At 44.1% G+C, this 16,845-nt stretch overlaps 1 protein-coding gene across 8 annotated transcripts in view; it reads right to left on the minus strand.

Moving 5' to 3' along the window:
• The window catches only part of PPP1R13B (protein phosphatase 1 regulatory subunit 13B), a 75,506-nt gene that overhangs the window by 21,354 nt on the left and 37,307 nt on the right, over positions 1 to 16,845 (minus strand). For 7 of the 8 annotated variants that reach the window (XR_012073845.1, XM_072963790.1, XM_072963789.1 and 4 more), the window contains exon 4: positions 14,004 to 14,080. Coding sequence is in view for 6 of the 8 variants with exons in the window: in XM_072963790.1 (XP_072819891.1) it covers positions 14,004 to 14,080 (77 nt within the window). In the remaining 2 variants the exon portion in view is untranslated. Of the gene's footprint in view, positions 1 to 8,312; positions 8,429 to 14,003; positions 14,081 to 16,845 lie in introns of those variants that run through there. The other variant, XM_072963795.1, reaches the window with a different exon arrangement.

The following is a 16,845-nucleotide window of genomic DNA, read 5'->3' on the forward strand; positions in this document are numbered from 1 at the left end:
CAGGGGGTCCAACCCCTGTTCTTCCGACTCCAGTCTTCCCCAAATCTTATGGTGCCAAGCACATGCTGGACTCTTGGAAAATGGAATTGGGATGTGTTCATAGTCTTAACTGGAAGCCTGGTCTATTTATCTGAGATCCCTAGATAGCAACATGGAGCAAGCCCCTCTCAATACCAGATGTGAACTGCCAAGTTCTAGACACTTCCATTTGAAAAGAAATTTGTCCATTCTACAAAAATGCCTGGTAGAACTGTCATAATGCCCAAAATATCTGTTTTAACACTAATAAAGGATTCTAATTTCTACCTACTGAGATTTCCTAGTCACCACAAAAAAGGTATTCTTAAAACTTTCAGAACTTTACTCCTTAAACATGTTTTTCACTAGAGAAAAATGATACCCATTCAACAAAACTTTCAATTTACATTAATTTTGTAATTTTACAACTTGAAGAAAAGACAGACAAAAACCTCTCTTTGGTCTCCTCTCCCCTCCAATGGCTTAGAGTAACAATGAAAAGAAATGTAACCGTTTGGTATTCTGATGTTCACACCTATGAGCAAGACAGAACTCTCTGTGCGTGCTGTGTCCTACGTGTTTCTAGCTGTAAAACTAGGATATACTCTGCTGTCGTAAGTCAGGCATTACACCTTATGTGTATACTAACACACTGTAATTTTATAAAATTTTACTGAAGTAGATACCACAAACAGAAAACTGTATAAATCACAGTGCGCAGCTCAGTGAATTATTTCAAAGTGAACACATGTGTAATTTGATTGCATTTTAAATGGGTTACAAAAACATGAGCCACCATAAACCTGTAAATCAACAGATATGCAACATTTTACGCTTTAGTATTTATTCTCTAATTTGTTCAACGTGAAAATTTAGCAAAAAGCACCTCTTCAGAGTTTTTTAAGAAAGCAAAAACCCTCTGATGCAAATTCTACCCTGTTATGACAGGCCTTTCAGAATGCATTCTCTCCACATAAGCCAAACCCCATAGGAGCAATTTAAAATTCTCCATACGAACTCAATTTACTCAGACAAACCTATGACCTAATTCTTCGCTTATTTCTTTTCATTGCATCTAATAAGAAGAAATCAAATCCTGTTCCCTTGGGCCCGTCGAGGTCCCTCATTATGGTAGTTATCCGGTGAGTTCAAGTCCAGGTCACAGATAGGGCCAGCCACTTTCAGGACCAGTAAGATGGGCGCGGAAGTTCTCTCAGGAACAGCCCGGCAGGCTTCCATAAGGGCAGGCCCAGGGAAAGCAAGAGCCCCCCCACCCAAGCCTCCGGCCTGCTGCCACGGCCTTCCTCCCAGCAGGGGCCGCCACCGGCCCTGGGGCTCAGGGCCCCCTCTCCCACCAGCATTCAACCCGGACTCTCCTGTATTCATGTGCCCAGAGAATGCAGTTTGCCCTCAGCCTAACACTGATACCACCCATCTTCCACAACACTGCCCATAGTCCCTTGGTCTAACGACCCCCCACCCGCCCCACCCCTGACAAGCGCAGAGGAAAACAGAACCCCCCCCCCTTCTCTGAGCACACCATCCCCTTCCCTTCTTTCTCCAGATGCCCACAAATCTACTTGCAGGGACAGTGAATTAGGAGACTTCATTCCTCTAACTTACAATACTTTTATATATGAAATACTCACCAGACAGAGAACTTGTACCAGGGACCCTCCAGCTCACGCCAGCCTGGGAGAGACTCCACAGGGCCTAGACCACTGGCACCCGGCCCCCGGCCAGGCCTGGCCACAGACCCCGACCAACGATCAACGTTTGGTGAATGGATTTATACGTGGAATCAGCACTTCCTCAATCCTTCTACCATACCCTGATCGCACATCTACACAGACAGCATCTTTCCAAACTTGAAAGCTCAGACTTTTTAAATTCTGTCTTCCCACGGAGAGTCTATATCCTCCTCACCACTTCACTTGCCTCAGCAGATCATTCCTGACACCTCAGAAACCCACGTTTCCTCGGGCCCCTCTCCCCTCCCTTCTGACCATGTCCCCTCATTCCCGTCTGCCCAGAAAGGCTATAAGCAGCAGCAGTGGGGCTTCCTCAGTGAAGAGACTGAGCCATGTGCTCGAGGTCCCAGCGTGAGCAGGTGTCCCGACTTTCAGGCCAGGGTGGCTGTGTAGTGGTCAGGTGCTGGCTGGTTGGTTGGTTGGTTTGGAGTACTATACAGGTTTGATTCCATAATAATTCATTTACCCTCGATATGCCATGTACAATTCTAGACACTGTAGGAAACAGAAAAGTAAAATGCAGTTTCTCCCTGTTTCCGGTGGGCTCTTCTGATGAGATTAAAAACCTCACATGCGAAGCAATCAGGTTGCCCAGCAAATTCAACTATGAGGTACAGAACCTGAGCTCAGTTTTCCTTTGTTCTTATATTTATAAATAAGAGCATTTTCCCAGAGTAGCAGCAAGGACATGGAATGTCACATGTGCTGCTGTAAAAGTGTGCTGTTCAGCCTGATGCTCCTCCTGGGAAGCCCGTGAGCAGCTCAGAAACGCAGGACATTTCAGCCACCCTGAGTCCAGTCATCATGGGGACTGCAGGTCTGAAAACAAAAGGTGCCTCTTAAACCTCTTACCCCAAAACAGTGAATCTAAATTGGAAGCTAAACCCTCTTTACATTATTATTCCTGACTTTACAGAAATTCCAAATAAAAATATTATTTCACGGGTTTGGAAGCAGAGCCTCCAGCCCAGTGAGTCTCCCGACGACAGCTGTCCTGGCCGACATCCTGACCACCACACCGCCGCTACAGACCCCGCGCCACGGCACGCAGCCGAGCCTTGACTTCCTGACCCCTAGAGATGGTGTAAGATTATAAATAAATCACAACACTCACAAAAAACAAAAACAACATGATTTTCTAATTTTTATGTTCCTAAATTTAAGATTAGCACCTTTTAAAAAATTGGTAAGATATATTCTAGTCTAGTTCAGATACAAAACTTCAAAAATATCCATATGGGTAATAAGTTAACAAAACGAAATAATACAACAGGGTAGTTTAAGAAATACACAGTGAAATCAATGTTTCCTTTTCAAATTTACTTTACTGAGGCACAATTTACAGACAGTAACACGTGCCCATTTAAAGCGTACTGCTAAATGAGTTTTGACAACTGCATATCACAGTGTAACCACCACCAGGACACAAAACATTTCCATCATCCCAGAAAGTTCCCTACTGAGCTTCCCAGTCAATTCCACTCCCCGCTCCTCCTCGCCAAACCAGCAAACTGTTGAGGGGTGGTTGTGGTCCACGGGAGCCCAGGTCTGTATCCTCGAGGCTCTCACACAGACGGACCACAGGGTGTGCACTTCCTTGTGTTTGGTTCTCCACTCGCCGCAAGGGTGTGGCCTCCACCCACGTAGCATTCAGTCATGTGCTATCACCCGTTTTGCTTTCCCATTCATCTGCTGATGAGCATTTGGGCTGTTTCCTTTCTGGCCATGGGGAATAAAGCCACTTTGAACATTCACATACCAGTATTCACGAGGACAAATGTTCTGGCTTCCCTTGGGTAATCGATGTCAAGAAGTGGAAATGGTGGGCTGGATGGTGAGTGTATGTGTAACTTATACAAACTGCCCAACTGTTTTCCAAAGTGAAGCATCGTTTTACCCTTTCACCAGCATTATATGAGAGTTCTAGCTTCTCCACATCCTAGCCAACATTTTTGACTAGTGTTTAAATTTTAATTGTCCTCCTTTTAAATAAAATGTTAACCCCTCGGTGAAGAAAGAATTCCATATAAACGGTATTTTGATAAGTAATGGAAAAAAGTAAGCATTAAAATGCCCATAATTAAGCTATCACCCCTAAACACAATGACCAGAGTTTCAATAAATAAGCTGGCTAGACTTGCCAAAAGTTAGATATAAAAGGGGGGCTGATTTCCCAGGCTAATGCCTCATTTGCACTAATTATGTGTATGAATCATGGCTCATAAAGCTATCAAAATAAAGTATGTTTGACAAACAGGCTATCAGAACTGGATTTTTTGAGATATTAAACTACAACTCACTTGATGATCATGGTTAAAAGCTTCAGATCACCAGTCAGCTGATGACATGGCTTTGATCAAACGTATTTTCATCTCCTGAGGTAACATATTTTAGGTATTAAAAACATGCAGCAAAGATTCTCAAAACAAACCACTGTAGGCAATCATGCAGTACACTCATCTTCCATCCTAAGCCACTAATTATATGTTTTTGTAGACTTTTAGTCTTTCCAATAGTGGTAAGAAGACTTAGTTTTACCTCCCATCTAAGGCACTACTGAAAACATTCTGCCAACATGTGCCAAATGTATTTTTCCAATACGTGCCCCAAAATATCAAAGACTGCAGCTTCAACAAAAGGGTCCTCTTCGTGCACAGCCTAAAAAATTATGCCATTTTCCAGACAACTTTTCTTTTGGTATAATGACTCATCCAAAAACACATTAAATAAATGATCTGTAAGAAATGATATTTGGACATTAGTCTCAAGCAAGCAAGCAGTGACCCATTTACTCCCTCAGCTGCTCCTCACCTGAGAGCAGGTGGCCGGACCAGGAACTGTGCGCAGGACCGGGCGAGCCGCGTGGTGCCCTGAGTGCATCCGCCACATGGGGAGGAGGTGGGGGCGGCTGTCTCCTGTGCACAAGGCCACCTCTACCTGTAGTATTTTTGCCTTTTTGGGGGGGGGTAATTAGGGTTATTTATTTATTTTAGTGGAGGTGCTGGGGCTGAACCCACGACCTCCGGCCTGCTAAGCATGCACTCTACCACAGAGATGCACCCTCCCCTCTATCTGTTGTCAAGTGTTCTCTTATTTAGCTTTCCTGTCCTATAACTTTATTTAAGCTCAGTTTGAGTGCATTCTCCCTAAAAGTTGAAAAATTGGTGGAGAAAGTTATATAAAAGGAAGTACTGACACTGCGAAGCCGCCCCGAGAACAGCCCCTCCCCGTCAGCCACGCCCGGCGAAGCCCCCTCTCCTCTCCTCGCGAATACAGCAAACTTTCACTGCACGACATTTCGGGTCCCAACTGTGTTCATGTGTTGTTTATTACTTACAAAAGCATGACTTCATCGTTCCGTTCACATATTTTACAACTGTGAAAACAGTCTGGGAATCAGCAGTCCCCCCTTATTTATTTCACAGGCCGCGTACAGTTCTCTATGGCTGAGCGACAGTCACACCCGACCTTGGTACACGCTTAGAACACCACCACACGTTCCTTACGGCGCGGTTTCTGTGGGTGAAGGGTTCACAAGCAGCGTGGCTGGGCGGTTCTGGCTGGAGATGGAGTCAAAAGTCAGCCAGGCTGTGGTGATTTTAAGGTTGCAGGACAGGGTTCCAAGGTGGCTCACACACGGCAACCAAGTTCGTGCTGGCTGCCGGTGGAAGGCCTCAGGTCCCCCCCAGGTGGGCCCTTCTCAGAGCTGCGTGCACCAGGGTTCTCAGGACCTGGGGGCTGGGTTCCCAAGAGCCAGCAATCCAAGAGAGAGAGTTGGGGGAGCTATCTTTCTAGGAACTAGCCTCAGAAGTCACACCATCTCACTCCCCACATTCTGTATGTTAGGAGCCAGGCACAAAGTCTTGGAGAGGAGGGGAATTAGGCTCCACCTTTGATGGGAGGTACGTTAAAGAATTTGCAGACAGAATTGAAAACCACCACAACCATTTACTGTAAAAGCTCACGAAGACTCTGCATACGTCTATCATTCACTCCTCAGAGGAGTCAGGTTGCTGTTCTCGACAGCGCGGTCACAATGTTTGAGAGCCTGTGTTTAAGAGAGCCAGACAGCGGGGCAATGAACAGAGGTCCAGCTGTAAGTGTTGCTTTCCTCCTCAAGGCCCAGCATACGTTTCTTGGTAATCAGTTAACAGCAATACTAGTGGATTCACTCAGCAATTAAACGCCTACCAGCTAATGGGTCACTTCCGATGTCAGCTCTAATCCTGATACGATTTTAATACTCAACCAAGTAAGTTCATCTGTGGTTGTAACAGACAAGAATGCCACTGTAATGTTATTCGGGAAAACAGTAAATTCCCTGCACTTTCAGATCGTACTCAATTCTTCTTGTCTGTAGTTTATATGGAGAACACCCTACCCTCTGGTGAGCCTGGCTGTCCACCCCTGGCCTCTTTCCCGAGGAGCTCAGAGCCAGAGTCCCCTGGCCAGATTCACACTTCCACCTGCCAGCTCCGCCAGCCCCTCAACTGCCCCGTGTGAAACCACACTCCTCCCCTTTCTCTTCCAACCCAGGCCTCCTCCCTAAACTCCCTTCTCTCATTAATGCCTCTGGCATCATCTCTGACTTGAGCCGACCCTGCCCCAGTGGGAGCTGTGTGTTACTCAGTGCTCTTTCTCTCTCACAGCTGTGCTTGCCTCTCCATTCCAGAACCTACACCCTCTCACCTCCATATTTTTGCTCACATTCCTCCTCTGTCCACAGTGCCTGTCCCTCTACACCCCAAACTCTTCCTGTCTTTGAAGATGGAGTGGCAATGCCATCTGTTTCCTGAAGTTTCTCCTGATTGTCTAAGGAACTTCTCACACAACTGTCCTGAAACTCAGGATCTGACGTCACTTCCAGAGATGGGAGTGAACTCAGTTATTTCTCAGTGAATTCTGAATTCTAGAGATTCAACAACATGCAATGAGCAGATGTTCAGGCGTTTACATACACTTGAGTTTATAGTTATCTTGATGTTTACAGAAACCCTATAAGGAAAAGTAAGCTTATTTTACAGATGAGAAGGCTGAGGCTCTGAGCAGCTGGCGGCCAACTGTCCCAAGCTCCTGCGGCTGGGTCAGTATCCATGTCAGGATCTTAATCCAGACCTCCTGACAGCAAGCCACACCTCCTGTGCCATGGAGAGAGCGTCCAGCTTGCTGTCAGGAGGGTCTGCTTAGCAATTCTTTACACTGGACATGTTTTACACGTTCTTCTGTACGTGTATTTCTCAATAAAAAAAGTAGGAAATAAAGAATTCAACCAAACAGCCAGTATCTTATCTTGTAATTTAATCATCACAAGATACAGGTTTAAAAATCACAACTATGTTTTTAGAGTATGATTAGATTCTCAAGTATAATGTCACTTCAAAGATGACAAACATCATTAAAACAAAACTGACAAAGTAATTAGGATAAAATCTATTTATGCTCACATAATATTCTAGAACACTAAATCATTTCCTCTTTCTTCCTACCTCTCCAAGGTTATGAGTTTCAGGTTTGAAGAGTATTTTTACTTGCCTGTTTAGCAAGCAAAAAAGTAGATGAGAATGGTATCAAATGTGTAGGCTTATTTTTATCACACAACACATTCTATAAAATTAAACCTCTCTAGCATCTTATTGTATTTCTGTAACTGGCATATTTCATTTTCCAACAATTAATTACTAAGTCTCACAAATTAATACGAGTCAATTAGACATCTAAAACATACACTGGCTCCCCTCTCCCTGCAGTAATGCTACAATATCCAATTTTATATCCTATAAATTTGATTTACTCTTATGATTAAAATTCACCTATACCAATTCAGTTTGGTTTAACACACACTTATACCCAGGCAAGTAGCTAGGAGGAGCTGGAGCTAGAAAGATTGGCAGGAGAACAGGGCTACAAAGAGCACAAACACCAGGAGGAACCACCTGCGCACCACCGCAGCGCAACCAGCTGCACCCGTGGTAACTGCTCTGCCTCTAACCGTGCAGCCCACAAAACACACTGAGCTACACTCCTGACAGCAACACCTAAAAGGCAAGATAAAACATAAAAACTTATTTTTAAAAGCATCACTGTGCTGACACAACAGGAAGGAAGCTATGGGGCCAAAAATTAAGGGACAGCAGCAGCTCTGGGCACTGAGAAAATACCAGAACTGGCTTGCACCCTGACGGCTCGTGCCCACCTGGAGGTTTGCCCCCTGGAGCTGCTGAAGCCCGGCATTAAGAGGGAATGGTGAGGACCAACCCAGGGAGGGGAGTCTAATGGGAGATGCCACATCCACCCATTTAAGACTCCCATCCAGTGTGAGAGAGAGTGAGAAACACACCCCCAAACTCCCAGATGGGGGAAGCACGGAGACCAGCCTTTCTCCATCACGGTAAGAACCTACAAACACTAGACAGCCCTCACACAGGCTTCGTGACCCACAAAGAAGGTTACAGACTGAGCCCATCCGCATGCCCAGCTACCCGCCAAGGCAGATGCAAACCTCCCGCAAAAGCCCGCCTTCATCCAGGCCTCAAAAATACTCACAGATGAAGCTCCAGGGAAAATGAGCAGCTACTTGTCAAAAGTTAAAGCACACAAAGATCCTAGCACCACGACTTAAAGCCAGTGGAAGCGACATATGCAGATATTGAAATGATTAGCTGCAGAATAGAAAATAACTATGTTTAGTGTATTTAAAGAAATAAGAGATGCTTAAAATATGAGCAAAGAGTAACCAAGAAGTGAAAAAGAACCAAAACCTCTAGAACTGAAATTTTTTTAATGAATTTTGAAAACCACTTTACTAAAGCACAGCTGACATAATAAACTGTACATATCTAAAGTGTACAATTTGACACCTTCTGACACATGTGTACACCATGAAACCACCATCACAATCAAGAAAACAGCCAAACCTCAAAATGCCTGGGTGCTCCTTTGTAGCCCCTCCCTCCTCCTCACACCCAGCCCCAGCGCCCAGGTCCACAGGCAACTGCTCATCTACCTTCTGTTACTGAGATTAGCTTACATTTTCTAAAATTTTACATAAATGAAATCATACAGTGTGTACTATTTTTTTCTGGCTGCTTTCTTTCAGCATAATGATTCTGAGATTCATCCAAGTTGCAGCATGCATCAGTGATTCACTCCTTTTCTTATTGCTCAGGAATATTTCATTGTATGAATGTATCACTTTTTTGGTCCATTCACCTGTTAACAGACATTAGGGTTTTTCTAGATTTTGGCTACCACAAATCAAACTGCCATGAACATTCATGTGCAAGTTTATATGGACATTTGCTTTCCTTTCTCTTGGAAAAATACTCAGCAGTAGAATTGTCAGATCATATAACAGATTTATGTTCAAGTTTCGAAGGCACTGTCCGACAGTTTCCGATTACACCGTTTTACATTCTCAGCAGCCACATATGAGAGTCCCGGGCGCTCCACAGTCTTTAGTTTTAGACGGTCTAGCAGGTGCATGTGGTTTTAATTTGCATCTTCCTAAAAACTGATGATGCTGTACACGTTCACATGTGCTTCCTTGACACTCATCTACTTTCTCTAGTGAAGCATCTATTCAGAACTTTTGCCTGTTTCTTCTAAAAGTGGGTAACTTATTTTCTTACTGAGATTTGAGAGTTCTTTCTTATGTTCTGGATACAGACCTCTATCGGGTATAGGGTTTGCAAGTATTCCCTCCCAGACTGTGCCTTGTATTTTCATAACGACTAATGTTAAAAGCACATTATATGTACTAACACCCATTCAAACACAGCCGAAGACAGAACTCATTAACTGAAAGATAAGAAATTATCCAGAACACAGTACAGAGACAAAGAAAGTGAAAATATGAAAGAGAAATTGAAAATAAAATGAAAGATACAAGTCTAATCAGAGTTCCCAGAAGAAAAAAAGGCAAGAACATGGAAGGAGAAGCACCTGTAGAGAGAACAGTCGAGAGCCCTCAGTCAGTAAGGGCAACAAGCCCCAACAGGAGAAGTCAGAAGGAGCGCACACCTAGTTCCGCTCAGAATGCAGAACTATTTAATCCTAACTTCATTAACTCTCAAAACGACTAAATGAGAGCGAAGGGATTTTTGACATCAAATAACATAAAACCACAAAGCAGGCTAACAGGAATGGAGACAAAAAAAAAGTTTGGAAGCTGGAGAGAATGGATGAGAAGTAACTGACCTAGTAGGTCTGAGACAAGCCTCAAGATAGAAGAGCTAAAACTGGATAAACAACCCAGTTACACCAAAGAACCTTCAAAAGGCTCAGGAATTGGCAAAACCAAGTAATTCTGGAAAGGTGGACGAAATGTAAGGCACCTAAAATAAAGCAGACTTAGTGAAAGATATTTAAAAAGCAGTTTAAAAAAAAGAAAGAAAGAAAAAAGAAAAAGCAGTAAAGCCCCTCGACCCCCTCCCAGCTCTGGACCCGGGCGCTGCCTCTCCCCTACCTGGACGGAACCTGGAAGTTTATTCTCTAGACAACTGAAATGTTACCTGGCCTGGGAGATGACAGTCCCAGCTGAGTCCTGGGCACCACATGGAAAACAAGGAGACTACGTGACCACATCACTAATAAATGCTTCCAGACATAAACACTCACATACACAGTCAATGGACTTCACAAAGGTACCAGGACAATTCAATTGGGAAAGAACAGTCTTTGCACCAAATGGTGCTGGGATGCCTGCATATTTACTTGCAAAGGAATAAATCCCCTACTTCACACCGTACACAAAAATTAACTCAAAATGGACAACAGACCTAAATATAAGAGCTAAAACTATAAAGCTCTCAGAGGAAAACACAGGCGGCGGGGGCAGGATCAATTGGCCTTGGCAACTTACTGGGTGTTCAGCACTGAAGCAGAAACTGACTTGAATTTCAGCCCAACAGGCTGAGAAAACAGGACACCTAAGTAAAGTACCTGCCTTCCTTCCGGGAGTCCGGAGGTGTGGTGCTTGCTGGATGGAAGCCGCTTACTTGAAATAAAAGCCCGGGCACCAGTGCTCTCATGAGCTTCCCTGGCAGTCAGCGCTTCACATGTGTTGTCACGGTTGGTGGCTGGAAGGATTAAGCGCATCCTGTGTGACCTGCTGGGAGAGGCCCTGGGAGGCTTGTGCCAGCTGTGCCGGTCTCCCGGGACTCCACCCCGTGTGCCTCTTGCCCTCACGGCAGTGAGTACAGCCACACGCTGCATCCTGTGAGTCCTCCCAGCAAACCACTGACACCAGGCGTGGTCCCGGAACCCCGACACGACCATACACAACAAGAATATGTTTTCATTCTGCCTTTATGCTGTAAAGTTAAACCAGATCTTCAAAACTCTGTTGGACAAGAAAGTTCCGAATCCTTCTGACAGTGTGCATGTAACCCAGCGGTTCCTGAAGCTGGCAGGGCGACAGAGCCACATGGGGAATTTTCCAGGCCAACCCAGACATACTGAATCATAAATTCTGTCAGTGGGGCCTGGGCCTTTATTTCTTAGACAACCTGACCTCATGACCTGCTATTTGGGGAGGACAGAACTCCCCCAGCCTCCTGCCTCGGCAGCCGCTGATGCGCATGAATCACATCCACTCTGCTTCCTGTCCTTTTGTCCAACCCACACGCCGCTCGAGCTGCTCCTGCCAGCTGTCCCCACAGGCAGAGGGTTCAGTGTGTCATCATTCCACATCCAGGGTTCACACAAAAACATTTTTGGAGAAAGATATTTTTAACATCTTATTAACTTTAAAAATGCATGTAAAAGTGCTTTGTAGACAATAAAGTGTTTTACAAAGGTAATGTATTATTAGGCTTAAAAGGCAGGTGTGCATGCCATAAAATATAGGAACACCTTTGATGTGACGCTTCCAGCACAGAGTTATACCTCTAGACTAGCTCTACCTTCCTCTAATTACAAGCTCACATAAAGGCTCCAAACACATTTTTAATTTTGGTTTTGGGTTTAGTTTTGTTGATCTTGAAATGTAAACATTATCTCCATGTTAACAAGAAACAACTTCATCCTGGAAAAGACCACAGACCCATCACATCAAAAACTCACCGTATTACATCATTGGAATCCTTTCCTTTATCATATACACCCATCTCCACCCTCAACACACAAAGCCTACTCAATATATTTGTTTCATCTTCCCTGAAGTTCAGGTCACAGGAACTCTGAGAACTCAAAAAGATCTTCAAAATTCTGTTGGACAAGTAAGTTCTGAATGCTCCTGACAGAGTTTGCATATAACCCGCAGGTTCCCAAACCTGGCAGGGCAACAGAGTCATGGGCAGTCTTCCAGGCCCACCCTAGACTTGCTGAATCAGAAGTTCTGCCAGTGGGGCCTGGGCCTTTATTTCTTAAGTCTTTCTGAAGCACACAGGCCCGGCAGAAGCCCACAGAGGCTCTGGATGTGGAGTGGACAAGTGCATCAGCAGGCAGGAAGAAGAGAATCTATGGAATGATCTTTAGAAACTGGAGGGTAAGGAAGAAGAATCCACAATTGTGACATTAGGAACAGTTCTCCCTGAGTGGCACAAGGATGAGGACACTGGAACCAAACAGAAGAAAATGTAGTCTAGTATAGCCCTTAGCTCTGCAGCGGATAATACCTGCAAAGTCTGAAATAATAAACACTACGAAATGATTTTCAGCTTGACCAATCTGTAAACAAAGCATGAAAAGCTTAAGCACACTCAGAGGAAAGCACACAAGTCCTATCAGCACCGGGACGTGGAAGCACAGCTGAACGAGCTGGAAGTCAGGAGGGAAGGGCAGACGGAGAAAAAGGGACGGGTGCTGACAGCCTCATCTTAGGAGGAAGGAGGGCCAGGGATATGGTTTAAAGTTGACTGCACAAGGAAATAGAGATTTAAGTATATCATTTAAAGTCAAAATGGTAGCCAACAAAAGAAATAAAATCACAGATCAGTGATACTACGTTGGAAAGCACAGTGGCAAAGTAACCTGCTCAAATTCAGCTAGTTGCAAAATTCTGAAGCCAGTGTCTGAATATGGGCCTCTGTGCTCCAGATCCTTCTGTTTTTTTCCCCCAAACTGGTACATGGCTGGGCCAAGCACTATCCTCGGAAGTAACCTGGCCAAGGCTACGTGCCTAGCTAGTGGCAGAGCCAGAAAGAGAAACTAATTCTCTAGCTTTAAAATTATTCTGAAAAGTTATTACTAAAATTTCCAAAAAAGACCACACTGAAAATTTCTCTCCTTCTTCACTCTTCTCTCATTCACTCATTCTCATTCATTTGTGTTCATTCTTTTCACATGCACCAACATTTCTTAAAACGGACCCTGCACTCAAACTTCCTCACCTATAATCAGTGTTAGGCCTCCTCTCTGACTCTACACCACGTGATAAAGGAAGTTCTCTCCCCTGGAGACAGCTATGAAGACTTCAACCCACTAGCCACCGTGTCTTTCAAAACCTGACAGAAGGACCAAGACATCAACACTGAAGATCCGAAACAAGTCTGCCTGCTCATCTCTGCTTCCTGGGGACAGGTCACTGTCACCAGCACAGAGTACGCAGGTGCTGCTGCAGGACATGCCATGGGCAGCAACACGTAAAGGGCATGGAAGGCCCTGCTCTGTGTGAGACCACTCAGTGCATCGGCCACAGTGCGTACTGGTAAAACCGCTACTGCTCAGTGACTGCCCCTTTATAATTTCATAAAAAGGTTTGAAATATTCAACAGAAATGACAACTTCTCTGGTGAAAATAAAAGAAAACCTCACTAAAATGGAGGCCACAGTGGGGAGCTCTCACACACACACCACCAGACACTGGTGCAGATCCCCAGAGAAAGAGACATACTTTGCACCTCCAGCAGGAAGTAACGCTGCCTTACTGCCAGAGGAAGAACCATTTCCTCCTTTCTGGGCAGCAACTCAGCCAATGAAAAGCCACCACACATCAGACTCCCAATTTCCTCCAATGGACTTTTCATTTACAACAGCCCCTCTTAACTTTCTTCTCCTCTATAAAAGAGTTTCTTCTTGTGTTTGTGGAGTTGCATGTGGCTGGCCATAGCTACATATCCTGAATTGCAATTCTTTGCTGTTCCCAAATAAACCTGTGTTACTGGTAAAATAATTGGTTGTTTTTTTCAGATTAACACCATCCAAAAAATATTTCTTTAGAAGTAAATTATAACCCAAACTCATTAGTACCCATAAAAATTTTTTTTAATTTCAATTTAATTCACTATTACTTACCCCATTTTCAGTGCGTTTTTCTCCAGGTACATTTATTACATTTCTTTGAGTTCTTTGCTCTTGGGTCTGACGGCCACCTAGAGAAAAGAGGGGGCCAAACTTACTAAAAGACATACTAGAAAAACAATATCCTATCATTTCTTAACTTATTTAAATATTTATTGAATACAAGTATAAAATATTAGGCTGAACAACTCAAAAATTAGTATAGCTGAAAAAATGTTTTACAATCAATCTGTATATATAAAGTTGTTTAAATGCAATTTTTTTCTTCTAATATTCTACTTCAGAATCTTGAAATTGATTTATATCAAAAAAGTTTCTAATACTTAAAAATGGTCACAATGGTAAATATTATGTTATGTGTATTTTACCACATTTAATTTTTATTGAAAGTTGAAGTTTTTATATTTTGGAAGAGACTAAAATAGAACTTATAATATCGAGTAATGAAGAAAACTGAGGCACAAAACTGATCTTCAGTAATAGGGTTAAAGCTGAGATGGGACACCATCTCAAGTTGGGCAGTCTTCTGAATTCTCCTTTATTCTATACAATTTTTTCTTTTAAATTTTAAGGGCTTCAAATTTAAAGTGGAAAAATTCCCCTTATGTCCTGTCATATTTTCTAAACAAAAGTGTGCTGCACAATTCTGTGCCAAGTGAATCTGAAGTCATTCAAGTTACTGTCTGTGATGTGCCAAACGCCTGCTCCTGTCTCACACCTCTCTCCAGCTTTTACTCGATGCTGCTATGAGAATTATCATACCGCGAGCCTGCTTTACCACCCAGAATACATAATCTCAAAGGATCATGAAGCCAATGTTTAAAAAATTTTTTTCTTCCATTTATTCCCTATTACTTTGAAAAATTTGAAGAACAATTACATTATAGAAGTACTGCTTCACCTTAAACCATGCATTCTCAAAAAGAGTGAGATTACCCTCAAGGGGGCAAAGACTGACTGTTGGGAGAATTTAAAAATCTTATTCTTTTTATGTATAAAGCAAAGCAACTGACTATATAAACAGATATCAAGTCCATCTGATGGGGGGCAGACAGGGGCAAGTAAGAAGAGAATACTCAAAAAAGGGTCCTGGAGGAGGGGGCGGTGATAATGGAAAAAAGAGGTTAAACAAAAGAGAATGACACAGCATGCAACTGAACACAGTTGTGTAACATACAACAGCCGTTTCATGAAAGCTACCTTCTGAGCAGAAATCACACACACATACACCCCCATCAGTTTACAGGGTAAATTCAATTCTTAGTTACTGTATTTTTAAGAGATAAGGTACTCGAGTTAATTTAATATTCTATAATTGCTGCTTCTTCCAAACAACAAACTATCAAGAAATTAGACTACTACCAAACACACCACACTGGAATTATATCAAGTGCCACTTAATCTTTGAGGGGAAAGAAACTTGATAATTTTGCATTCTGGAGTTAAATAGTCACAAGAGCTAACATTCATTGAGCATCTGTGGTGACCAAGGCCCTCTGAGCACTTCATGAGGACACCTCACACCCTACAGACAAGGAAATGGGTGCATAGGGATGTGAAGTCACTTGCCCGAGGTCCACACTGAGGAAGCAGCACGGCCAGTGCCCAACCCAAGCGGCCTCACCCCAAGCTCCATCACACCAGGTCCGGGATTCTGGTCTCTGCTCTGCACATGACTTTTATCGAGTTACTGCACTCTGAGCTTCCGTTTCCCCAGGTTTACACCTTATAGGCACTGAAGTAAGTGTCCTCCGTGAGCTCCTCTAGCTTCCAAAGGGAGAATTCTGACTCTGAGGTGGGGCAGGTTATATCCGAGGCTCTACAGACAGAAACACTCAAGTGTCATCCCTTTTAAATAATATGTATCGGTGACAACTGCCTTGACCTCAGCTCTGTGGGGAGCAGAGAGGAAACACAAATTTTGGATCTTTAACTCCGGCTGCTCAGAATAGCCACGGGAGGAGGCCAGGGAACAAAGCACCCATGGGAGCCAGCCTATCTGCCCCTCTTCCCTCGAGCTCTGAGTGGGAGAACGTGCCCAGCACAGGCAGAGGGGAGAGCACCACAGCTGGAGGAAGACAGGGCGTGAGAGGGAGCAAATGTGCAAGAAAGAGTGTGGTGGAAGAGAGAAAGACAAGCCAGCGATGTTGAAGAGATGGGTAGGGTCCTGTTAGAAGCACCTCCAAAGCTGAGGGAGGAGCGTTAAATAGGGAAACAGGGACTTCGCTGAGAAGTGATAAAAGTCAGTGTGATGAATCTGGTTCTTCCAAGCCCAACCAACCCTCGGTACCAGCCCAGGTCAGAAAAGAGTATCCTGCCACCACCCGCCTCCCTCATCCTGATCCCCTGTCTAGAAGGCGGCGGCTCTGCATCCCCTTCAAGTCCTACTGGCTCTTCAAGGCCCGCCTCAAGCCCCATCTCCCTGGGAGGCTGTCTCCCTCCTACCACCAGCTCACCGTGCTGCCCTTCCGCTCACCTCGTGCGTACCTGCTGCATCAGCACAACCATGCCCAGCAGCGGCGCAAGACGATGGGGGTCAACTGGAAGGTCAGTGTGGTCCCCTCCCTGAGGGCTCTAGACAGTTCCCTCAAGTATCCCTAACACCTCAAAACTTTGTAAAGTGAGAATCAAATAAGACCTCCCCCCTCCCCTGGACCACCCTGGGACATTAAGGGTTCTGTACACATATTATATTGATAAAAGTAAAATATAAAGCTTTAAATTGAAGTATAACCAGGTAAGGGAAGGTATAAATATTTGGAGAGCTCAAGCAGAGATTTAAAGTAAATTCCCAGCACTAGAACAGCACTTTAACTGCCAGCTATTCTAACCCTCC

Source organism: Vicugna pacos, chromosome 6 (genome assembly GCF_048564905.1).
Source record: "Vicugna pacos chromosome 6, VicPac4, whole genome shotgun sequence".
In the NCBI taxonomy this organism is placed as follows: Eukaryota; Metazoa; Chordata; class Mammalia; order Artiodactyla; family Camelidae; genus Vicugna; species Vicugna pacos.